General features: G+C 40.8%; 1 protein-coding gene across 2 annotated transcripts in view; it reads right to left on the bottom strand.

Moving 5' to 3' along the window:
- UNC5C (unc-5 netrin receptor C) overlaps positions 1-25,837 on the bottom strand; it is a 457,437-nt gene that overhangs the window by 162,019 nt on the left and 269,581 nt on the right. For both annotated transcript variants that reach the window (XM_004703272.2, XM_004703273.2), the window contains exon 2: positions 23,134-23,355. In XM_004703272.2, the coding sequence (XP_004703329.1) occupies positions 23,134-23,355 (222 nt within the window). The remainder of the gene's footprint in view (positions 1-23,133; positions 23,356-25,837) is intronic.

The following is a 25,837-nucleotide window of genomic DNA, read 5'->3' as shown; positions in this document are numbered from 1 at the left end:
GTCTCCAATTGGGTTCCTCAGAAACATTTGCTTGTTTTGTTTTGAGGGGGACAACTACAACAGAAGGTGTGCATGGGCAAGATAAGGGCTGTGGGTGAATGGGATAAGGTCAAATAATCAGCAAATGCATTGTTGATATGGGAAAAATAATTCCTCAGCGCAAAATTTCTGGCCTTTTTCTCACCAACGCACACTTACATTTTCTTAAAACTTCTTCAAAACTAGTCACTGTGGTTAGCCTGAGTCCATTGAGAAAACTACGGAGATGACCCCTTTCAAGGCTCAAATAAGCAGCTGCCAGCCCTGGTGGTGCAGCGGTTACAGGTGGGGCTGCGATCTTCGGAAGCACCCCCTGCTCGGTGGGAGAAAGAAGAACTGTCCACTCTATTCAGCCCGAGAGTGCCACTCTCAGAAGCCCGCCCTGTCCTCTGGAGTCCCTGTGGGTTGGTAAGAAATAGATGGCAGTGGGTTTGGTTTCTTAGATACTTTTAAGCTTGCCAAGGCCACCGGGTTCACACAGAAGTAAAGTGCTGAACCACGTGAGAGCCCAACTTCAATAGATCTCACATTAACGGCCATTCTACAGTCTTTCTGCACTTGAGGCACGCATTCTGGATTCTTCATTTGTTGATGTTAATCATCTTCCCTCTCTTGGCTTGTCACTGCAATCCATCCAAAAGCTGTTGTTTTATGTGGGGCAGCATTCCTGTAGATGTGTTGCAAACTTTTAATGATTTGGGACAACATCCACTTGAGTTTTGTTAAATGTTCTGTATCAGTTTTTACTTCAAAAGCATTTTTTCTCAGGGTACAAAATGTATCCTCCACTCCCCCACTTTCTTTTCAATCTGGATGCTATTCCAATGAGACGAAGACACGTGTATTATTGAGAGAGATTGCCTGTAGTCACGGCCTGATAGCAGAGACGTGTTTAGACATGCCTTGCTTGGACTAAACCCATGCATGTATGAACTCAAACCCTAGCAGCAATACTCCGATTCACCGTCATACTACTTTGCCTTTCGTTTAATGGCTTTAAAAATTAAGAACTCCGATGTACAAGAATTGTCCATTAATTTACAGCAAGAGGAAAATGTTCAGTCCCAGAAATCCCAAGTAGAGATGAAACAATATTAAAACTTCATCTATTTTAAGACAGGCCATGAATTTTGTATTCCTGCTGAAATACTGATTTTCAATTTCAACTTTATATATGAAGTTAAATGAATGATCTGTTCTAACATTTCAAATATCTTTCTATATATTCAATGATCTTGCTAACTGCCAGGTCAGCAGTTGAAACCACCGGCCCCTTCTTGGGGGCAGATACGGCTCCTTCTACTTCCCTGACGGTTTGCAGTCGTGCATTCCCCCAAAGCTATTCTTCTCTGTCCAGTAGTGCTGGGAGCATCAGACCTGACTCAAGGACAGTGAGTTTATTTTGTTGTCTCTCTCAAATAGTTATTTTATCATTCCAAAGGAAAAAGGAAGTGATTTAATAAAAACATATATACAAGCAACAGAATTAACTTCTTAAAATGCATCTTTTAAAATATATATATATATATATGCCGATAGTATCCTAGTTAAAATAAATCCCTGCCAGTTTATTTAATTGAGCATGATCTTTTCAGAAGGATCCAGTTCAGATTCTTGTTCTTCCAATAACTGAATGAATGATGTTGGGAAAATTCCTCTAGTGGAAGGAATTTAAATCCCACGTTCCTCAACAAGAAGATGAGAATTAAAATCTCTAATTCAATGTAAGGATTAAATATGTGAAGATAACACCTGTAAAACTCTTAGCACAGTAAGCCCTAGATAAAACAACTTACAGGATTTTAGAAGCGAGGACATTTATACTACGCTGTACACAAAACATCCCAACTTTCAGGTACTACAAAATAAAGGTTTATTTTTACATCACAAATAGTCTGATGAAATCCAAGCTACTTCCCATGGCAGCTGTCTTACTTGAGCTTTTTGAGGATTCCAGGGTACATCTATCCGGAATCCACACCTTGTCAAGCCAAGGCTGCTTGGGTCTCCAAGCCAGGAGAAGAAAGAACACAGACACCTTTCCCATTGGTCCTTACATGTCTTGGTGTGGATGTGACCACAAACGTTCACTCGGGCTTCTGGCCAGAAGTCACTCCTAAGCCTAGTAATAACCTCACAGTGTCTGGGGCCTGTCGTCATCCGGGATGCCAGGGAGAAAAGGAGCACTGAATACGGTGAATAACAAAAATCCCCCATAGCAACATTAACAACGGTCCTTACATAGAAATAACAAGGAACCTTAGCTCTAAGAAATAGAAACATTGAGAGTAAAATACTCATAGACAGTAAGTCAAGATGGATTTTGAATTATTATCTTCTGAAGTAGGAAAATTCCTTATTGACAGGGCTAATAAATGTACAAAAATAAAAACAAGCAAAAATGCAGAAAACCTAATTACTTGTCAGGCTGGGCTGCTACAACCGAATAATTTGGAGGAGAACATTCAATTGCTCCCTTTCTGAAGCTTTACATTTACTGTTTTAAAAAAGTGGGTGCATAATCAAATGTGGTAAAGAAAGCTGATGGTGCCCGGATACCAAAAGATATAGCATCTGGGGTCTTAAAGACTTGAAGATAACCAAGTGGCCATCTAGCTCAGAAGCAACAAAGCCCACATGGAAGAAGCACACCAGCCTGTGTGTCAAAGGAATCAGGTATCAGGCATCAAAGAACAAAAAATCATATCATTGTGAATGAGGGGAGTGCGAATGGGCACCCAAAGCCCATCTGTAGGCAACTAGACATGCCTTTACAGAAGGGTCGTGGGGAGGAGATGAGTCAGTCAGGATGCAGTGTAGCAATGATAAAACATACAACTTTCCTCTAGTTCTTAAATGCTTCCTATATCATGATCCCAATTCTACCTTACAAATCTGGCTAGATCAGAGGATGTATACTGGTACAGATAGGAACTGGAAACACAGGGAATCCAGGGCAGATGATCCCTTCAGGACCAGTGGTGAGAGTGCGATACAAGGAGGGTGGAGGGAAGGTGGGGTAGAAAGGGGAAACCGATGACAAGGATCTACATATAACCCCTTCCCTAGGGGACTGACAACAGAAAAGTGGGTGAAAGGAGACATCAGACAGTGTAAGACATGACAAAATAATAATAATTTATAAATTAGCAAGGGTTCATGAGGGACACGGGAAGGGGAAGGGACGGGGAAAATGAGGAGCTAATAATAAGGGCTCAAGTAGAAAGCAAATGTTTTGAGAATTATGAGGGAAACAAAATTTAAAATGTGCTTGACATATGGATAGATAGGTGTATGGATTGTGATGAGTTGTACGAGCCCCCAATAAAATGATTTTTTTTTTTAAATAGTCCTCTTTCAGATTTGTCCCAGGGTTATTACAGGACCAAAGAAACTGATAAGAGACAGGGCTTTCATATAAAGACTCATTGTAAACACTGACAAATCCTCATATCTTCGCTGGCTCCAGCTTGTCCACATTTTTGTCTCTCTTTATTTTTACGGCAAAGGAGCCCTGGTGGCATAGTGCATTATGAGTTAGGCTGCTAAACTCAAGGTTAGCAGTTCAAAACCACCAACCACTCTGTGGGAGAAAGATGAGGCTTTTGACTCCCATAAACCCCCCAGGGAGGTTCTATTCTGCCCTACCTGGTCGCACTGAGTCAGCATCTACTGAAGGCACAGAGTTTGTTTGTTTTAGTAAGCTCCAGCCAATAGCACGCAAGTAGGAGGAGCGAGCAGCTCTTCTTCCCAAAACTTCTTCAGAAGTTGTTGAATTTCATCTTCTTCTTCCTCTTCTCTCTTCTGTTGGCTGAATCCAGAAATGATGAGCCCTTAGAACACAGATGGCAGAGCCACAAGATGGAAAGAAACTAGGTACATGCTCCCCTTGCCTGACAAGAGAAGGCAAGCTTTTCTCCAACTAAAGAAACCTTCCTGGACTGTCATGTAAGCAAGCAGTAACATTCTATCATACTTAGGCCATTCTATATTTGAAGGGTCTAATAATTATTGCAACTCAGACACAACACTCAAATTTTCCAAAAATACTAATAGATTAGAAAAAGAAATACTCTAATTCCACCTTGTCTTGGGTTTTCTAACTAATGATTCTGTGTTTAACTGTAAATTATTTTTCAGTTTATAAAATGGACAGCATATTTACTGATAGATGCACAGGGATTCAAGTTTTAATAATTGTAAGGGTTTTAAAATCGCTGAATATGTGATCTCAATATTAGGCTCTAAGTTCAATAAGACACAGAGAAATGTATTTAATGGGTAACAAAAATATTATTTTCAACATTATTTTAAAAATCTTCTCAAAATATTTCCCACTTAATGTTGAACAAACAACTGTCTATGACATACTTGTCTTTGGTCGTCGATTAATGTTGAATTATGATGATCTTTTAATGTTAATTTTACTGTCACCTTGCTTTAATGCTTTCACAAGAGATAGAGAAACTGAAATCCTAAACAACAGAAGAGGTGCCAGCTTCTGACTAGAGTTTTAAACTTGTAATGTCTTCCTGTCCATTCTACACGAGCATTAAGAGAAGAAAAATGATTGCTTTCCACCCCGAGCTGCGATCCCCTGAGGTATTTACGTGACTGCATAATGCTGCCCACGGAGCAGACAGCTTCAACCGCTTTCTGTTTGGATCTCCAGGCAGAGTTTTGTCCTCGTGCCTTTCTTTCCGTGGGTGCCCCCTCACAGGGTCCAGACCCCCCGGAGAGACAATTTCCATGGGGAGAACACGAAAGCTAGCTACTTAGTATGTGCAGTTGAGAGTCATGTTAAATAATATTCTGCAGTGATACTAATACTAATAAAAGCGTTGACATTTTCATGATTAGCCATGTTTTCAGAAAAGGGAAATTAATGGATAGGAAGACTCAGTCTGAAGGATACATACAACATGCTGACAAACAAAACTAGGCTTCGGCATAAAGTGGATATGTTACATAGACTTTTTACAGATGCAGCTAACATTACTGTACATATTTATATGCATATAACTCATCTAGTAGTTACTTTTCATCTACCAGTTGGAATGCATTACTTCATGCCCTAGTATAAGCCCATTTAGCTACCTTTCTGTCAGATTCCACTTACATATGCAGTGTGGAATAAATTAGTGATTAATAAATATCCTTGGAAATGTGTTTAGAGATAAATAACAAACTGCCCCATCTGATCATACATGTATATCAAGTGTATATGTTTAACTTTCACAATCCTAAAAGAAAGATAGATTGACCTGTGATTTGCATACAAGGAAAAAGAGAAGTAATTATGGAGCCGTTATGTAAAGGAAGCCTGGCTCATTACTCTGGAATGGATATATTACAGAACTCCCATCCTCCACTCCCCGGCCCCCCCAAAAATATTATCATCTCTGTTCAAAACTTTTTTAATGGAAGAAAATGCCAAATGAGGGTGAAATGTCAAGCTTTCATTCAGAAATGCTTTTTGTTACAACTCCACAGGCCTAGGGCATGGGCCTAGCCCCACAGCATGCAAAACTGCAGGACTCTGGTCAGTCCTCAGGATTCGAACCCTCAGAGGCCCACCTCCTGGGAGGCACGACCAGAGCTATCTACAGGCGAGCTTTTACCTGTGACACGATGGCCTAACAAGCTGACTGGGAGACAGAAGAGGTGAAAATACAGCTTCAGTAGAGGTAAAAAATGTGTTCACCTTGAAAAACACAAACAGGATGTATAGGTAATAACACACAGGGATGAATCTTGTTGAAAAATGAGAATATTCTCACTCCTTTCTCATTATTAATTTTCACAATACCCATTGGGTGCTACCTCTACTCCTATCCATAATCCAATATCTGTCCACTTGCTTCATCTATACTTACTTAAATAATATAGATTTATATCTTCTGCACATCTTCCAAATGTCAACCCATCTCTCCTCAAAGCTTCTTGCTATTCAGCAGGTTTTCGGGTTTATTTTAAAAATCTATCATGTTGGTGATCCCTTAGCAATCCTTTGAAGTATCATCCCTATTAAAAGCAAAGAAAAACGTGGGGTCCTAAAGAGAGAAATAATGCCAGAGAAAGCTATTTTTTCAGAGGTGCCTGGCAGAGAGCTTACTGCTTAAAAAACCCCAAACTAATAACAGAGCACATAATGCCAAAGTCACACGCACACAAAATGAGACGGCAAAATAAAGCCTAGGAGGTAGACGGGCCACAGAAAACCTGGCCAAAGGTCCGTGTTTTACATAAAGCTGCGGTTGGGACTTCACAAAGGAGATCTCTGCACTTTTTATTTCTGGTTCAGAGGATTTACACGCTCTTTCTAATGATCTGGGCCTTCAGCACTGGGTAATGTCTCCCAGTCCCCAGCTTAGCGCTCATGCAAAATTGAAGCACACTTTGGAAGCAGTTTAGTAGCTGCAGATGAATCTCAATGTGCAGGAAAAGGCATAATGGCTGTTTAGCACTTGCTAGGAGAAGCTGAGGAAATCAGGGGGAAAATCTATTGAACTTAAGCCATCTGGGAAGCCAACTGAGAGCTGCTGCATTAACAACGTGTTTATATTCCCATTGTGTAGTGAGAGCAAGCAAACGTGTGTGTGTGTGTGTGTGTGTGTGTGTGTGAGAGAGAGAGAGAGAGAGAGAGAGAGAGAAGCACATTTTCATGAGAAACGGGGCCATGAGCATTTTCAGGTCTCTATGAGAGCAGGCGGTTGAATGGCTTGGGGTTTGGCAAAGAAGCTATGGGCATGAAGGAGATTAGTGATATGATGTACAAAAGCCTGGCTGAGCAGTTCCTCTTCTGTCTTTGGCCCACCGAACAGCACAACATATTGGTGAGGCTCGGGAAGACTGGTTCCAGCTAATGTTTCAGTTGCTGGCTAAATTTACAGTTAACTTAGAAATATTAATCAAAGGAAGAAAAAAGGGCCAAGGCTTCTACCTTCAACCCCTATCACCCGGGCTCACGCTGTCACCACCAGTGCCCCTTCGCACTGGCATTTTGTTATTTCTACTGGATAGACACTTGATGGCTATGGGTGATGGATGCCACCAGTTGCCAACAAGATGGCTCCTAAGTGGTGATGGCCAATGTACAACAAGATAAAAGCGCATTTGTCCTGTGTCGGGTTCTCAGCTCAGGCCTACTTCCTAGTCCACCTGAGTCTAGAAGCTTCCTTGAAACCTACTCAGCATCATAGCAACACAGAAGTCTCCATTGACAGAGGTGCTAACTGGGGTTGAGCTGCATGGCAGGTCACTGCCCCAGGTCTCCAGCGTGGAAGACGAGAATTCAGCCACCGAATCCCCACTACATCGGGGTGTGATGGGGTGTGGGAGGTTGTCTCTACCTCAGGCCTGTGCCTACGCTAACGAAAATGAGCTATCTATGCCACAGGAAAGGGAAGTCAGGCACACGAATTAGACACCTATGGGAAAATCCAGACCTGAACATGCTCAGAACCAAGTCGCCTACGCCCAGGTGGGAGGTCCAATTGGGCATGCACACGTGACACCAGCAATATTACCTCACACAGGTGCACCTACACTCAGCCAATAAGGTCGGCCAATACCCTCAAGCATCCTCCCCAGCCAGCGGGGATAGGAGGGGACAAAAGCAGGGCTGGGGCAGGCGAGGGCGCACTGTAGGTGGAAGATGAGAGTCCTCCCGCATGTGGGCGCACACACGCCTGTGTGCCCACTCGTGGCTGCTTACACTTGGGATTACCCGCTCTTGGCTCTGCACGCTGGTTCTGCACCCCTGTTCCGGCATTACTTCCACGTATTTTTCCACACTCCCCCAAAAGGTCATATCCACTTGCGAATTTTCCCACAGCCCCGGCCTTGCATGCTGTCCAGAGATAGCCTGTGCTTTCTGATACTGGAATACCTGAAATGTCCCTTTCCCTCAGGAAAGTCCCTGGGATTTACAAAAGCGCTTCTGCTGCATGAGTTCTTTCAGTGTTACGAAGCAAGACCCGAGGCATACCACCCCCAGACACCTAACACAACTATGTAGTGGGGTGAGTGGCAGCCTCCCCCCCACCCCACTGTCCCTGTCCCAACAAATATGTCAACATCCTGCTGTCCAGATGTTACCTTATTTATGTGAAGGTTATTTTACTTGTGCAGGGGGCGGGAGTCTTTGCTGATATAATTAAGTTAGGAAGCTTGAGACTGTAAATTGGGCTTGGATTAGCCAGTAGACCACTAAATCCACAAGTATCCTTGTAAGAGCTGCTTCAAGGACGAGAGGAGGATGTGAAGACAGAGGCAGATATCACAAGGATTTGGCCACAAACCCAGGAAGGGCTGATGACACCAACAGACTACAAGCAACAACTCCCTTTCTTCCCCAGAAGCCTTCAGGAGGATTCTGGACCTCTAGTCTCCAGAACAGGGAGGGAACAAATGTCTGTTGCTTTCTGACACCATGTGTGTGGGGATCTGTGGACACGGGCTAAGGAACGAATGCGGCGGCAGGGCACTGCTCTCTGTCCCCACACTCGGAGAGCTGACAGGGACTCTGAGGAACAGCTGCCGCCACACCGTGTGCTCTGGCTTCACAGATGCCCCGCAGAATGGGTGTGGAGAGGCAGCCTTTTAGTCGGGAAGGTCACTGACACAGAGGCCATTAGCGTCAAGGATCATCAAGGCTGCGGCTCTAAAAAGAGGCATGTCATTTATCCCCTGCTATTCCAGGCCTTTCCTTGTATGGATCAGTCTCCTGGGTTTTTCTAGTTAAATTTTAATTGACTCAAGCACTGGAGTTTCCCTCACTTTCCTCAGGAGGCTGGCCCCCTCAGTCTTAGAAGTTTAACAGGCAGAGACTGGGAAAAGACGATTCCAGTAAGCAGGGGCTCAATCCCACGTCACTGTACGCTCTCAAAGTGTCCAGGGGCTTCATAAACTGATTCTCATCATGAGCACAAACCCTAAGGAAATGGTAATGTGTATACCTTTTTGCTTTCTTTCATCTTCTTTTCACTTGTATGTTTCTGTTCCCACTAGCCTGTGATCTCCTCAAGTGCAGGCATCGAGTCTTCCTTGTATCTGTACTTACCACTCCAAGTCAAGTATGGGTGGGGGGGTGTCCTACCATGGGCTTAACACACGGTATTTGAATAGATATTTACATATTCCCCCTATGCCCCACTTTCACAATACATAGCTTTGGTTAGCCTTACTTAAGAAGAAAAACAAAACAAAAAACCTGTTGCTAAGGAGTCTATGCTAATTCATAGTGAGCCATTAAGAGGCCATACAACTACCCCACAGGGCTTCCTAGGCTGTAACTCTTTAAGGAAGCAGTATGCCTCATTTTTCTCCCTTTGAGCAAATGGTAGGTTCTTGCCACTGACCTTTGAGTTAGCTGCTGAGCATCTAATATCTGTTAACATTATCCTTGTTGTTAGGGCCCAACAAGTCCTTTCTGAATCTTAGTGACCCTGTGTATAACAGCTGGAAACAGGGCTAGATCTTGCGCCATCCTGACAATTGTTATGCTTGAGCCCATTACTGCTGTGTAAAGGTCCCAATTAAAGCCATATCCCTGGGGGTAGGGCCAGATAGAGGTGTTTTTAAAATTTTCCAAGTATTCACTTGGGGTGAAGGAGAAGGTAATAGACAATAAGGGTGAGCTCACCAGAAAATACCGGAGGTGGGAGAAAACATTGATAGATGTGCAAGAACTCAAGGCAACCATGCAAAAGTACTGCTACATATGCAATCCCTGCCATAATGCTGGTCTGTGAATAGATCCATCAAGGAGATGGATCGACACAAGGCGAGGCAGTGCTTCATTCTGTTGTGCACAGGATGGCTATGGGTCAACACTCACTCGCTGGCACATAACAACACGAACAGATGGAAGGATAGACACATGGGCAGAAGGGGTGTGAGAGGCAGAGTAGGAGGCTACCCACCAAGAGGTTTAGGAAGCAGACCTCTTCCTCTGCTGCAGCCAGGGCCAACCATGACTGCCCCGAGATTGCCTTCTCGCTTTTTCCTTCATCTTCTCATGAATTTCTTCCAAGGCAAGCTTTTAAATTGGGTTAAACCCTCAAGGTTATTAGGAATAAGTCCAGGACACCCTCATGTGACTGTTTCTCATTGCTAGATCTAATACTTCCTATATGCTGTGCTCACTTTTTTTTTTTAGCCAGACCCTGGTATTTCGCTAATCGTAATGCTCCTGTTACACATGCTGCTTTTGTCTCTCCAAATAGCACTTTAGAGAGAATATGGCAAGAGTGGATATTTCAACCGGCATGCCTGAAAGGAGTCGGCAGACTGCTGACTGGAGGGGCCCAGGATTGATGGAAAAGCACGCCAAGCTAGTTGCCTTGCAGTTGATTCCAACTTATGGCGCCTCCATGTGGTCCGAGCAGAGCTGTGTCCCCCTTGGGTGTTCTAGGGATGATTTGTCTTCTGAGGTGCCTCTGGGTGGACTTAAGTTGTCAACCTCTTGGTTAGCAGCAAGCCATCCGGGGACTCCCAACACTGGCGGTATGTGGGAGCAAAGACATGAAAAATGATCCCTGAACTCCTGTTCCTTATTGGAGCCTTTGTGGGGGGCCTCAGGAAGCATAGAATTTGATTTTGTCTTTGCTAAATTTGGGGAAGTAACACATGCATACATATGCATACACTTACAATTCTACTTATATGCATATTTTTTATTAAATCATATTAATCAATGTTTTGGGTTTTTTTTTTTAGCATTACAAGTAACCTTGCCCTAAGTGTTCATTGCCAGGGTAAGATTCCTTTGTTTATTGCATTAAAAACTTTTGCTATATGTACGCTTAGCACTGATGGTATGTGAGGGGAAAAACCAGAAACAATACTTAAAACCCTTTACCCTCATATTTTATCATTACGTTATTCATTGCTTGTGGGAATTTTTAACTAAAAAGGACGAGCCATAACACAAACAGACCATATGCACTCCCATGTTCACAGATATGCCCTCACAGCGCAGCGAGCAGGAAGTTGGACACGGCCCAGGTGTCCATCAGGAGAAGAATGGATAAACTAACTGCTATGTACACCAGAAGGCATACTATGTATCACTACAAAACAACGGTGAAGCCACGAAACACCTCATGGCATTGATGGACCCGGAGAATGTTATGTTTAGTGAAGCCAATTGTGGTAGCACCTAATCTGGTGTCAATTTAAGGAGTAAGAGTGTAGGGGTGGAGTCTAGGCAGTCAAAATGAGACTTCTGTGTGGGCATGGCCTTCTCCTGAGAATTCTGGGAAATCTGGTACTTCCTCTTTGGAGGCAGAAGACACCTCTCTCTCTCTGACACTCTCTGGGAGACATTGCAGAAGACAAGCCACATGGACAAAACCAGACCTCGGAAGCCAGAGAAGCCACAGAGATCCCTGCCAATGCTGAGATGTTTACATTGTCACTGGATCCAAAGACTTTCTACCCACAGGCTTGTGATCATCCTGCATTTGGCATCACTGTATGCCTTTTGTGAGTCTGAAGAGAACTTTATGGATTGGCATCAAACATAAGGGCTAATATTAGATTTATGGCCTTGGGCTGGACTGGGTTGGGATGTTTTCTTAATGTACAATTGCTCTTATATATTAACCTCTTCTTTATACATATATGTGTGTCCATGGATTTGTTTCTATAGTTAGCCCAGACTGACACTAATCAATCACAAAAGGACAAATATTGTCTGAATCCACTACTATAAAGGACTTTAAAAAGGTGAAGGCTTGTTTGCCCAAGAGGTTCCCAAGGAGGGCGAGTTAGGGTAGAAAGCAACAGACTAGAAGGTTGGCAGGGATGGACGTGGGTAAAGGAGGCGTTGGAGAGAGACCAGAGGAAGGGACTGGGACAGAAAGGGGGCAGGTACTTAGTGAGTACTTTGAATTATTGAGTGCAGAGTGGATGGTCTGAAATGTAACAATACCCTATATACCCCCATTCACAAGAAAAAAATTCCTTACAAAAAAAAGGTTGGGTTGGGAGGGAGGAATTGCCACTTTTGAGACTCTCTTTTTGGTTGATAGAATAATGAATGATGAGATTTAGTAATATAAAAACTCAAATAGAAGGAATAATAAGTTGTGAAATCAAAGAAAGAAAAGGGAAGTAGCACTGGATTTTTTTGGAGATAGTTATCATTGGACTTATTTATATTTAGCACAGTAGCTACAACATCACAGAGAATATTTTAATTTAGGTGGAAAAAAAAAACAGATGCTCTTTAGGAAACTTTAAAGATGAGACTATTTCTTAAACTTCCTTAAACGTAAAGCCTAATCTGTCTTGTATTATAATACAGAACTCTGCTCAACATGCCCCTTCCTATGAAAACAAGTACAAGAGCTTGTCTGTAAGCCTTTCGCATATTTTAGTCAAAAGTTGGCATAAAAATACATTACCCCTTCTAACAATGGTTTTATTCTCACTCTGAAGTGGGCATATTAAAACTCTAAGTCACAGCTTATTCAGGGTTGCTGGGCACATGGAAAAATTGCTATAGCAACACAATCCCCAGTTTGCTCTTGACATGCCTTGTTTGGGCAGAGAGTAATTTCTAGATGAAGCATGATCCTTGAACTCCTGTCCCTTATTGCAGCCTTTATGTAAGACGAGGGAAGCACAGACTTTGATTTTCTCTTTGCTAAATTTGGGGAAAACACAAACATATCTACATATGCATGTACGTATATATCTACTTACATATGTATTCTTGATTAAATTGTACTAATCAATGTTTTCCTTTTAGCTGTGGGAAGAAAACAGAGGAATGCATTACAAGTAACCTTGCCCTAAGTGTTCAATGGCAGGGGAGGGTGCCTTTGGGCTTATTGCATTAAAAACTCTTATTACATGCATGTTTAGAAAATCCCTGCTTTCCTTAATGAAACACAGCCTGCTAAAATTACATTGAAAGGTGTAGGGTTTCTCACCTCTATTCAGCCATCATATTCTTGGCCATATCTGGTCAATCAGTACATACATTACATTTTTCTATACAGTATGCAATTCAAACATTGAAAATCCTCCCTGTGGCATATAATTAGATTATAATTACAAATTCAACAGACGCAATGAAGGCAGGGTGTTTTGCAGTCTTTGCAGAGCCCATAACTTAGATTTTTACAAATACTGGAATTACTGAAACAGAACAGCAGCAACAACAGAAAAACCTCATGACAACAAGAGAAAAGAAATAAAAATACCCCAAATGCACAGCCTAAATTTTTTCAAGTACCCACTCTGTTTGTAATTTAGGAAAAGAATGAAAATAGAAACTTTTAGACATATTGAATGGGTGAGCCAAAATAGTTCAACTAGGCAAAATTTATCTTCATGGATAAACAACAACCACATCTACGTTTTAGTAATTGCAGTTGTTATATCAGCCACGTTCACTCGGCTGTTTAAAGGCGTAAAGTCAATGTGAAACAAGGATAATGAATCATTGGGAACACTAACAGTTGAAGAGTAAGAAAAATTCATAATTCAGGATAATTGATACTCTGTTGTAGTTGACTAGCAACCGTTCAGAAGTGATCAGACTGACTAAGTGGAAAAGCCTTCATGTTCTACATAATCCTTGCCAATTTTATATTTCTATTTACGCAACCCTGGGGACATATTCACAGGAAAAACAAAAATGGTTAGCTTCTGATTTGAAATAGTACCTCTGAGAAGGACATCAAGGAAATCATCGATTTAAATTCTACAACCACTTATCTTCATTGGAAACTATTTTGCAGATATCAAGGATCTAGGCCTGTAAAGGCAATACTTCCATTGAGCTCAAGAATGATGGAATGACGTTCAAAAGGGGCTACCCAATTTTATGCATTTAATGAAATTTGAACAAAGCTCACCTAAATTTCTTTGAAAATATGCACTGTCCTATTGAGAACCAATTCTAAAACCATTCTCTTAGAAAGCAATCAAGCCTGGTCAGATATTTGTTCTTAAATATATAAAGTAATACTCTCATGAAAGATTAAATTATCTTTATGTATATGAAAAAATGTTGAAATAAATAAATGCACATCACAATGAATATGATTTCTTTAAATTTTTATAGGATGGGTAGCCACAGTCTTCTCTACCCCTGCCCTGGTCAGAACCGCCTCTCAGCTGCTGAGCTGACCACGGCTCGGGGTGGTCCCGAAGCAGCTGGAGACACCGATAGATGAGCCCTTCCACAGCTGGACATCCCACGTTCCTGACCTCACTTATGCTTAGCCTCAGCTTCCCAACCAGCACCATCTCCAGGGCCAATGACACGGTGACCAAGTTCGTGGGGGCCGGGGCTGCCACACGTGGAGCGCCATCTCTGGGGCTGTGTTTGGGAGCCTCAGCATCGGTTATGCCGGGAAGCCTGGGCTTGGCCCTCTCGGAAGCCAGAGGTGTTTTGCCTGCTGGTGGCCTCTCTCCTCCACTTCACCACCTGAAAGAGCCATTTCCACCTCCCATAGTTCTCGGTCCCGTGTCTAGCCTGTCGTACAGGTTCCTTTCCCTGAACCTCCGTGGGCAGCCTGGGAAAATAATCATTGGCTCAGGGTTTGACAGAGGGAAGAAAAATACTATTAATAAAAAAAATGTACAGAAGGGAAAAAAGCTAGCTAACAACTGAGGTCTTAAAGGCTTGTGAGTGACCTTCCTTAGATGCAAACTCTGGTCTCGCTATCCTAAGCAACGAAAAGCAATTAGGCAATGGCACCCAATGACTGTCATCCACTCGAAGCAGGATCGCAATACAAGGTCCCACACAGAATGGGGGAAAAAATGGAAGAAAATGATCGGATCTACCGGTCTAACAGACACTGGTGGAACCCTGAAGACTATGGCCCTTACACTCCAGGGGATCAGCTTCCAGTCAAACAGAGCTATATAGTAAACAATTTAGCCCATTAGGAATACAGTACTCCTCAGAACAATCAACTCCATGAGACCACCAGGGTAGTAGCATTTACCTGAAAGCAAAGTTCAAAAGGCAGTGAAGTGCACAGAGGAAGAATGAACAGAAGTAGGAAACCCAGGGAGAACAGAGCAGATTCTTGTTACATTGTCAACCAATGCCACGGAACAAACTGGGCACACATTGTTGAAGGCTACATGAACTTGTTCAGTACATGTTCACACACACACAAAAAAAGCGAAAACCAAAGAGGAAGAGTGAGCTACTTAACCTCACCGGCCTCTAATGAAGGCCTACAACAGGGAAACTGTAGCAAGAACTAAAAACAAGGATGTTTCAAGACAGAATTCTGAGAATAAATTGGCCGTACATGAGGATGTCTCTGGATTGTGCGTGCGTGCGTGCGCTGGAATAGAGAGGAGGTGAGTGAGGCAGGAATACTAAAGACGAAAGAGTTTCAGTGATGCCACTGTGCCAACAAGAGGGGACAGTATTGAGTACAGCCTATATGTGAACACTCCATTCTGAGGAAGGCGATTCATTCAAATCCCTGTCCAATTAGAGCCTCTTATTTCGTACTTTTTTCCCCTCCCTGTTCCGACTCACCTTTTGCTAATTGTCTGGATGTGAAAGACCTTCAAGCATAAAAAGACTCAAATTCTAAGCACTAGCTTATGCTATTCCATTGAAGAACCACAAAGGAAATCATGACACTAGGCAATGAAGGTAGATAAAAACACGAATGATAAATATCTAGTGATATTCTGCGCCAGGTGTTTCCTGAGAAAAAGACGATTTTCTTGCCAAGCTCGGGTCTTTTCAGACCAATAGTTTTGCACTTGGTAACTATGGCAGAATTTAAGGAGATACGGATGCAGGGTTAAAAGCAGGCTTTGAAGTAAGAGTAGCCTGGGTTGGGGGGAAAGAAAAAAAAATAGAGTATTCTGGGTTCATATCTTAGCTCTGTCATTTTCCAGCTGTGTGATTTGGGGTGTTTAAAAAAAATATCCTGCTGAGCTACAATTTTGTCATTTACAAAAGGAGGATGCTGGAAACTCAATAGTATCATCCATGAAAACATTTAGTAGTAAGACTTGCAAATATCTTTATTGTTGTTGTTATTGACATTATTCTGCTTAAGTGTGAGTAATTAAAGATGAAATTTAAAATATGGGGGAGGGGCTCATAAAATTTCAAACCACAGAGGTTTCTTCACAGAGGAGAGAAATATTTGCTTTTAGATGCTAGATCTTAGATACCATGGAAACCGAAGTTGAAAAAACTTCAAGCAAATCGAAAGCAAGCAGGCAAGCCTGATTTTTCTTTAACAAATATAGCCATATTAAATGTTGAGGGATTTTAAGGGCCGCACAGGTTGTTTATTACTACTGTATTACCAATCAGAACTTTCTGAATATCGAACATTTCTAAACCACCTAATCTATGATGCCTTCTACTTTTCTGTTTCTCCTGTTTCATACATACAAGAAATGCAAATGTCTTTTAAGTGACAGAAAGGCAAACAGGGCATGAATGATCTCTAATCAGTACATTTTGTTTTGCCCGATGATATGGCTTTGCTCAATAAGTACAAATAATCATTTGCTTCATATTCTAGAGCCCAATTTATTTTAAAGGAAGAATTTTGCGAGTTGGAGATCTTGGGTTCATATCTGCAGTTTTATTGTGTTTCAGTTTTTCAATTTGAAGATAATTTCAATGCAGATTTTACTGAATATGCTTGATTAATCTTCATTGCAAGGGAATGTATCTAATTGCCACTAAGCCTGCTTCCAATATTATTTTAAGGTAGAGGATCAATAAAAACTAATTTGTTTTCAGCAATGACTTCTCTCTATTCTACCATCTAAGGACCCATTTGATTTTTAAAGGGTCTAGATATTTTTCTGATTGGTAATGTATTTCATGACTTGATTCACATTTATTGTTATTGAAATCACAGAGATCCCCAAAATACTACACCGTAACTCAAAAGCAAACTCACTGCGCTAGAGTCAAGTCTGACTCAGGACAGAGTAGAAGTGCCCACGTGAGTTTCTGAGACTCTAACTCTTATAGCAGCAGAAAGCAAAGGCTGATCTTTCTTTTGTGGAGCAGTTAGTGCATTTGAACTGTTGACCTGACGATTGTCAGTCAAACTCTTAACCTACTAGGCCCCTAGACTTCTAGAGTCAGACTGCAATAAGTAGAATCAACGACTAAAGGTTCAGGTGCATCTACCTTTAGGAGAAAATTAAATTTCAATCCATTAAAAAGGTTTTTGATTCCATAGACTAACAAAACGCTCTAATATGGTAGGGAGGAGCCCTGGTAGTTCAGTGTTAGTGCTGGGCTGCTAATTCAAGGGTTGGTGAAGGCTGTGAAGCGCACTCCACAGCTCCATGGGAAGAAAGGCTTGGTGACCTGCTCTTGTCATGATTCTAGTCTAGGAAATTCTTGAAGGCAGTTCTCTTCTGTCCTATAGTGTTCCTATGAGTCAGAATCAACTTAAAGTTACCTGAAGAACAATAAATTGTATAATTGGAGGCCTATAACTTTCCTTCTAAAACATTTCCAGATTGGGGGTTTATAATACAGGCAAAGGATGCAAAAGAGTAGTTTGGATTTTCTTTTCCAGATTTCATTGTTTTATTAAGAAAATAATGTAGTCCAGGTTAAAACAATAGAAGCCTCCGAAAACCAGCAAAATCCAAACCCATTGCCATCAAGTTGCTTCTAAATCATGCTGTCCTCATGTATTACAGCGTCGAAATGTGATCCACTAGGTTTTCAGAAGTAGATCTCTAGCCATCTTTCAAGGCACCTCTGGGTGGATTCAAAATCCCATCCTTTGGTTTAGCAGCCAAATGCTTAACTCCTTGTGACACTCAGGACACCCTGAAAGTCTTCTGACCACCCCGTAGTCTAAGCTATCAATTGCTTCTTGCATATATGCCCAGAAAATTCCAAGGCCTACACAAACATGTGTATCCTTTTTATATAAATGAAGTATTGTCTGCAATATTCTGTATTATAGTTTTTGTTAAGTTTAGAATAGCTTCACATGGAGAGCGCCTTTAATCTTTTATAAAGCATCTCATCATAGAGATGAACCAGTCCTGATATACTATTGCAACAATGGTACAAAGGACAGGCTTGCCTACAATTCTCTGCACGCATTTTGCATTTCACTTTCTGATAATTTTTAATTACTGAGTAACAGCATATATACTTACAAGTCAATAGACATTTTCATATTTACTTCACAAAGAAATTGTACCAAAGTTTGCTCCTATCAATGAAGTATGAGGGTATTTTTACCCTTCTCCTTTATCACCACTGTTTACTAACATTCTGTGGTAGTTACATAATTCATGTCCCCTTGAAGATATATAAAAGTGTAGGGGTGGAGTTCAGCCTGTCAACCAGATACAGTCTGATTATGGGCATGGCCTTCTCATAAGGAAGACCCTGGTAATTTCTCCTCTCTCTCTCTGCCTCCACCATCCTGATTGCAACCAGAGCCACTGTCATTGGATCCATGGGACTGTGCACCCACCAGTTAGTGATTTTCCTGCATTTTGTATCATTGCAGGTGGCTTCGTGAGGCTGACGAGAGACTTACGGACTAGTATCATACTTATGGACTTGAATTGGACTGGCTGGGCTGTTTTTCTGATATATGATTACTTCTTGATATAAAGATCTATCTTATACATACATGAGTATCACTGAATTTCTTTCTCTAGTCAACCTGGCCTAACACACATACTAACAAATGTTTTGATCTTGACATCTTATTAAATTCTTATTTATTACTTGCATAGTTTCCCTGAATCTGAATTCAACCTCTGCTCAATGTTCTATTGGATTGTTGGTCTTTCTCTTAAATATATTTTTATATAGGAGCCAGTCATATAGTAATTCTTAGCCTGTTGAATTAGTCCACAAATAGTTTTTTTGTTTGCTTTGCAGTGGTCTTTGTTCATGGGTTTTATTCTTTGTTGTTGCTGTTGTAGTCTGTCTTCTTTGGTTTATCAGATTTAATTTTGCTTTACAATAAAATTTATGCATTTTCTATCTTTATTTTAAAAACTGCCTATCACCAAAACTAATCAACCAACAACTTGCCAATCTTTTCTTCTAGTATTTATTATTATTATTACTATTATTTAGGTCCTCTGAGAGTGAGGCTTTTTTGTGCCAACATGGCACCTGTAAGAATATATGGGTGGAGTTTAGCCTGTCAATCAAGTCGCAGCCTGCTGACCTCCCTTGGAGGTGCGACTGAGCTATGTAGCTCCCTGGAAGCTGGTCTCCCTCTCTGACTTGATTTTCCTGCTGGCTGGCCATCCTGAAAACTGCTGTAGTCCTATACTGTTTTCCACCAACTTTAGATCCACACAACTTTGCACCAACCGACCTGTGATATTTCTGCATCATAGCATGTGACTGTGTGAGTCTGAAGAGGGATTTATGGACTAGCATCAGACTTAGGGACTTCAATTAGACTGGACTGGGATATTTTCTTGATATATAACTATTTCTTGATATCAAGACCTCTCTGGAATTTAGGTCATTCTAAAGAATGAGATATTGTAAGGGGTATATTATTTTCCACTGCATTTTGAATTGGTTAATACCACTATGTAGAAATATTAATGAGTTAACTACATTTTTATATCATCAGTCACTGTTTTGCATTCTTTTGATGTTTTCCCCCAGTTTTTCATTTGATATTGCTTGAATTTTCTAGATAAACAAAATCATAATATCAGGAAAAATAAACATTTTTCTTCATTTACAAGTGTTATACCTCTTTATCTTTTGTCTTGTCTAATTTCATTGCTAACCCTAATGTCAGTAGCTCAAATTGACTCGGGTAAGGAAACTCTGTTAAGAACAGTATTATATGGTAGGTGGTATTGGTGAGTATTATTGACTCCCCCCCCCCCGCTTTACAGCTAATATTCATATTTATATATTTCTAGGTATCAACATTCGGCTGGATATTGGCTTTCTGCAGAGTTTGGGATAAACAGTGAAAGACAGTAAGAACTTGTCTTCCACTTTTGCCTCTGCATCTCAGGACTCGTGCAAGTTTTGGAACTGCCAAATTTCCCCTCAGTCTGATCTATGTCACCCTTACTATGACTGAAAATATGCCATAACTACTGAGCTGCGACTTATTTAAAATGATAGTTTTAATCATTAGTGCTAGCATAAATTCATTTTCATGTAGAAATATAGAAAATGTTATATGTTCCCCCTCCCAAAGCAAATGGCTTTTTTCATCTTCTTTCTTCTTTTGTACATTACAAACATAGCATGACTTTGGGGCAAAAGTGCTCAATATTAGAGGTGTTTTGTTATTGCTATATATTAATTTTCATTACTTTAACAAAGACAGGTCTACATATATTTATGAGTCTCATTTTAACTTTTGTGCTTTCTTTTTCCTTACTATTAAAAGCTATGTGTTTGAAATCTCTCCCAATAAGGGAAGATACCTGGTGGAGTTCTTTTCTGGGTAATGAGACGAGAGGTGGGCAATGCCCTGCGGTATACCTCCAGTTGGGCCCCTAGTTATTTCCGCAACCATCAGCGTGCATGCCGTGGACATATTGATTCAAAGTTGGCAAACATTTATGTAATTTTTTTCTAAGGCCATGTATATTACACATATACATGCTCTGCCTGCTTTTTTAAAAAAGATATCTCTGCCTAATTCTATGAGAGTCTGTTTCATTTTTAATGGCCCATCACCTCATGATATGCCTTATACTGTAAGCAACATTGAAGGTCAATTTGCCTCAACTGTTGATTCTACATTCCCTTGAGTAAATGTGAGGATGCTCTTCACATTTCTATCACGTAACACATGAGGTCACAAGATTTAGCATTAAAAATATGAATGTAACTTATTTTCAAGTTGGATTATGAAAATATATTTACAAGTTGGATTATGGATATATAGATATTTTTTGCAGAGATTAAATTTATGAAGGAAAATAAAAAATATTTAAAGATTTTAATTTTTTGTCATTTTGTCACAAATTACCTAGGGATTTTTGATCATTGAAAGTATACTTTTTAAAATATATGTATTAATATTATAAAATCACCATCCAAAGAGCCCACAACCACCCTACGTTACCCACTATGGAGTAAAAAGTCACCATCAAGAAACACTCCTTTATAGTCACTCTAAATCTCACAGGCCATTAGAATAGAGCTCATCCTCTCTGTTGGTCTGGCATCTTTCTTTTAAAAATCATTTTATTGGGGGCTCGGACAACTCTTATCACAATCCGTCCGTCCATCCGTCCATCCATCCATCGTGTCAAACACATTTGTACATTTGTTGCCATCATCATTCTCAAAACATTTGCCTTCTACTTGAGTCCCTGGTATCAGCTTCTCATTTTTGCCCTTCTTCCCCCACCCTCCCTCCCTCACGAACCCTTGATAATTTACAAATTATCATTATTTTTTCATGTCTTACACTGCCCGATGTCTCCCTTCACCCACTTTTCTGTTATTGGTCCCGCAGGGAGGGAGTTTTATGTAGATCGTTGTGATTAGATTACCCCTTTCGACCCCACCTTCCTCTTACCCTCCTGGTATCACTACTCTCATTATTGGTCCTGGGGGGTTTATCTGACCTGGATTCCCTGTGTTTCCAGCTCTTATCTGTTCCAGTGTACATCCTCTGGTCTAGCCAGATCTGTAAGGTAGAATTGGGATCATGATTGTGTGTGTGTGTGTTGGGGGGGGGGAAGGGGGGGAGGGAGCATTAAAGAACTAGAGGGAAATTGTATGTTTCATTAGCATTTATACTGCACCCTGACTGGCTCGTCTGCTACCCGTAAACCTTCTGTAAGGGGATGTCCAGTTGCCTACAGATGGGCTTTGGGTCTCCACTCCACATTCTCCCTCATTCACAATGATATGATTTTTTGTTCTTTGATGCCTGATACATGATCCTATCGACACCTTGTGATCACACAGGCTGGTGTACTTCTTCCACATGGGCTTTGTTGCATCTCAGCTAGATGGCCACTTGTGTATCTTCAAGCCTTTAAGACCCCAGATGCTATATCGTTTGATAGCCAGGCACCATCAACTTTCTTCACCACATTTGCTTATGCACCGCTTTGTCTTCAGGGATCGTGCCGGGAAGGTGAGCATTATGGAATGCCAAGTTAATAGAACAAAGTGCTCTTGCATTGAGGGAGCACTTGAGTAGAGACCCAATGTGCATCTGCTACCTTAATACTAAACCTATAAATATATGCATATAGATCTATTTCCTCATCATCATATAAAACATATTTACATAGGTACATGCCTGTATTTAGACATGCATAAATGCCCTTTGCCTCCTAGTTCTTTCCTCTATTTCCTTTTACTTTCATCTTGTCCCACTATCATGCTCAGCCTTCATTTGGATTTCAGTTAATTCCTCTCAGTTACATCCTGGCATCTTACTTTTAAAGGTAATACTAGAGCAACCAAGTCAGGATTTTTAGCCAAACCAATAGCAAAGAAACTCAGGTCAAGATCCACATAGAAAATGCAAGTCACAACTTCTCCACTTCTCTTGGCTCCCACACCGTTAGTCTCTCAGCCAGACAGGGTCAGACAAGGACTAGGTAATTAGGACTCATTTTGGGATAAAAGTAAAAGATGAAAGATGCTTTGAATCTGTGCTGTTTACAAATTCTTTAAGAATATAAGAGGAAAGTATGCAAATGAACATTTCGAAGGGGATGTAAATAAGAACAGTTTATCGTTGGTTGATCCTGCTGTTCAGATCCCAAGATAAGTAGTTAGGGCCTCAGCTACAAGTGAAGATAAAGACTATCTGCTATTAAGTAGCCAATAAGTGAAGCTAAGAGTATCTGTTATTAAGACATTTTACAACAATGCAGTCTATTCACTCTCATTTATTTAAATATGAACCGAGCTTTAATTCTATGTAGTCCATCTGAAATCAAATCAGTTTATCACATTTTATTTAGACATGCATAGAACAAGTTAATCAAACTTTTTTTTTTATTCCCAAAGGAAAATGGGTTGTTAATTCACCCATTGAATGAGCAGTAGGCTAACGCATCAACAAGTAAAGAAGTGAATCTTGAACAGCAATGCAAACGCAACGGCAGACTCACCAGAGGTTTCATCTAGTCTCTCATCCACTATGTGGTCCTTCTGATGAACCCATTCACTATTGCACTTGAAGTAGATCTGGGTGGCGGGGCTGGCCTTACAATAGAGGTTCACAGGCTTGTTCTTCACAATGTAAGCTTCTTCGGGCTCAATGAGGAAATGTGGCAGAGGCTCAGGTGGATCAGATGGAAAGGTTTCTGGGAGTTCATGAAAAAAGTCATCATCTAGCAAAACAAGAAGAAAGTGGAAAACGGTCAACACATTGTGGAATTTGCCTTTCATTTGATTCTTATTTAAAAACAATGACTCATCTAAGTACCTGCTGGATGCTAGGCAGTGAGGTAGGGCCATTAAATACATAGTCCTAATTAAATATTGAAGGTCAGCGAGTAGAAATCTCTTGCCCTGGACATACTTCTAGGACATAGTAGAAGTATTGAATCCACTTTATTTCCCTTAAAAACTTTCACCTCTCTAAACTATGAGTACATTTCTCACTACATGGTGCTTGCCTTGAGAACGGATACAAGAAACAACTTCATTAGAAAAACTGTTAGGAAAATCATATGGTTCATAGTAAACCTCATATTATTGGCAAGGCCCTGAGTAGACCAAGAACTTGAATAATGAAGCCTTTATGTTTAAACTCAAGTCCATTCTTATCAAAAGATGCCATTGCAAGAAATATTCATTCAGACCAACAAAAAGTATTTATGAAGTTCAGAACTGTGAGACTAGAACACTAGGTGATAAATTAACATCATATACACCGGGCAGTGTAAGATAGGATGAAATAATAATTTATAAATTATCAAGGGTTCATAAAGGAGGGGGGAGCGGGGAGGGAGGGGGGGAAATTGAGCTGATTCCAGGAGCCCAAGCGGAAAGCGAGTTTTGAGAATGATGAGGGTAATGAATGTATAAGTGTGCTTTACACAATTGATGTATGTGTGGATTGTGAAGAGTTGTATGAGCCCCAATAAGATGATGTTTAAAAAATTAACATCATATAAGCCAATACCATAATGGAACCTGGTTGCTGATGCTGTCTAGTCAGTTTCCACTCACAGCAGCACCATGGGTTCGAATATTAACTATTCCATAGCGTGTTTTAGGCTACAATCTTTATGGAAATGGATTGTTAGGTCTTTCCCCCCTGGAACTGCTGGTGAACTTGAACCATGAACTTACTGGTTAGCAGTCAAACATTGAAAAGTTTTGCCACGTGGGCTCCTTTTAGTCGAGATTAGATGAGATTGCCATTTTCAGTCATACTTTGAAATTCTACTTCAAATGTCAAATGGTGTTATGATTAGTCAGACATATCTTCATGAGCATACTACTGTTAGCATGAAAAATAATCTAATTTAATATGGATTATTTTTAAAATGACCGTATCTGTGCGCCCACCCTGCTGTTGCAGCGCCAAGGAATAACCAAGACCTAAAAGCCCTTGGAGACGGTTGCACACTTTGAGGTCAGTTTTCCAAAAACTTTCCATTTTGCATGATTTCAAAGATAAAAATGAAAACCTTCTATATGATGAGCCTCCTTTGTATGTCTTACAATTTTTCAGGTAAGAGGATTCCTTCCAATACAATATAAATAATCTAAACCTGACGGTGCTCTACTTATGATTAAGCACCCCAAACTAATGTGTTGTTGTGAGTTGGTTCCAACTCGATAGAGCAAAACTGCCCAGACCTGTGCCATGCTCACAATTGTTCTTATATCTGTGCCCATGGTTGCAGGCACTGTGTCAATATAGCTTGTTGAGGGCCTTCCTTCTTTTCACAGCCCCTTTACCCAGCATGTTGCTCTTCTCTAAGGACTGGTCTCCCCTGACATGTCCAAAGTCCTACCATCATTGCTTCTAAAGGGCATTCTAGCTCTACTTCTTGCAAGACGGGTGGTTTGTTCTTTTGGCAGTCCGTGGAACTTTTCAATGCTCTTCACTAGCCCCCTAATTCAAATGCATCCATTCTCTGCAGTGTTCTTTAGTCTATGTGCACATGCAAATGCGGAGACTGAAAATACCATGGCTTGGGTCAGGTGCACCCTAGTCCTCAAAGTAACATCGTTGCTTTTCAACAGTTAAAAAGAGGTCTTGTGCTGCAGATTTACTCAATGCAATGTATCTTACGATCTCGTGGATCCAAGAAAGATGAAATCCTTGACAGCTTCAATCTTCTATATTAGGCTAATATGAGGTCAAAAATTTGAGGTCAAAACAGTGTTTCTAAGTCCTTTGTAAAATATATATTCAATAGCATAAAAAGGATATGGTATTACCAGTGACTGACTGGTTGCTCATGTCACCTGGAAACTCCTTTCTGTCTCTCATTCATTTGCTGCTTTAGATTTCAAGATGATATGCCAGAAGCAGGCACTAGTCCATTAAGACACCTGGCCTGGGAGTTTCGGCTATAGAATAGCACAAACAGTAGTGACTTTCGCTTTGAAGTGAAAATAGTCTTCACATCACAGATAAAACTAGCTTTCAAGACTTCTCCACAACGGCAGGCTCCTGACACTGAATCTGAACAGCGTTTCCTGGTGTCCGTGTTCTTCTTCACTTTAGCGTGTTAATTTTCTTTCTTCTGACAGGGCATCATTTCTAGTTTTCCTCTTGGAGAACATCAAGGACGCAGACTGTCAGCTTACTAAAGAACAACCTTGTTTCCATCAATTTCAGCTTTTTTTTTT

The sequence above is a fragment of the Echinops telfairi genome, unplaced genomic scaffold, assembly GCF_000313985.2.
Source record: "Echinops telfairi isolate 266 unplaced genomic scaffold, ASM31398v2 ScPeMD7_7468;HRSCAF=8506_0, whole genome shotgun sequence".
NCBI classification, from domain to species: Eukaryota; Metazoa; Chordata; class Mammalia; order Afrosoricida; family Tenrecidae; genus Echinops; species Echinops telfairi.
Note: the sequence above shows the minus strand (reverse complement) of the source record. Positions and strands in the feature narration are given on the sequence as shown.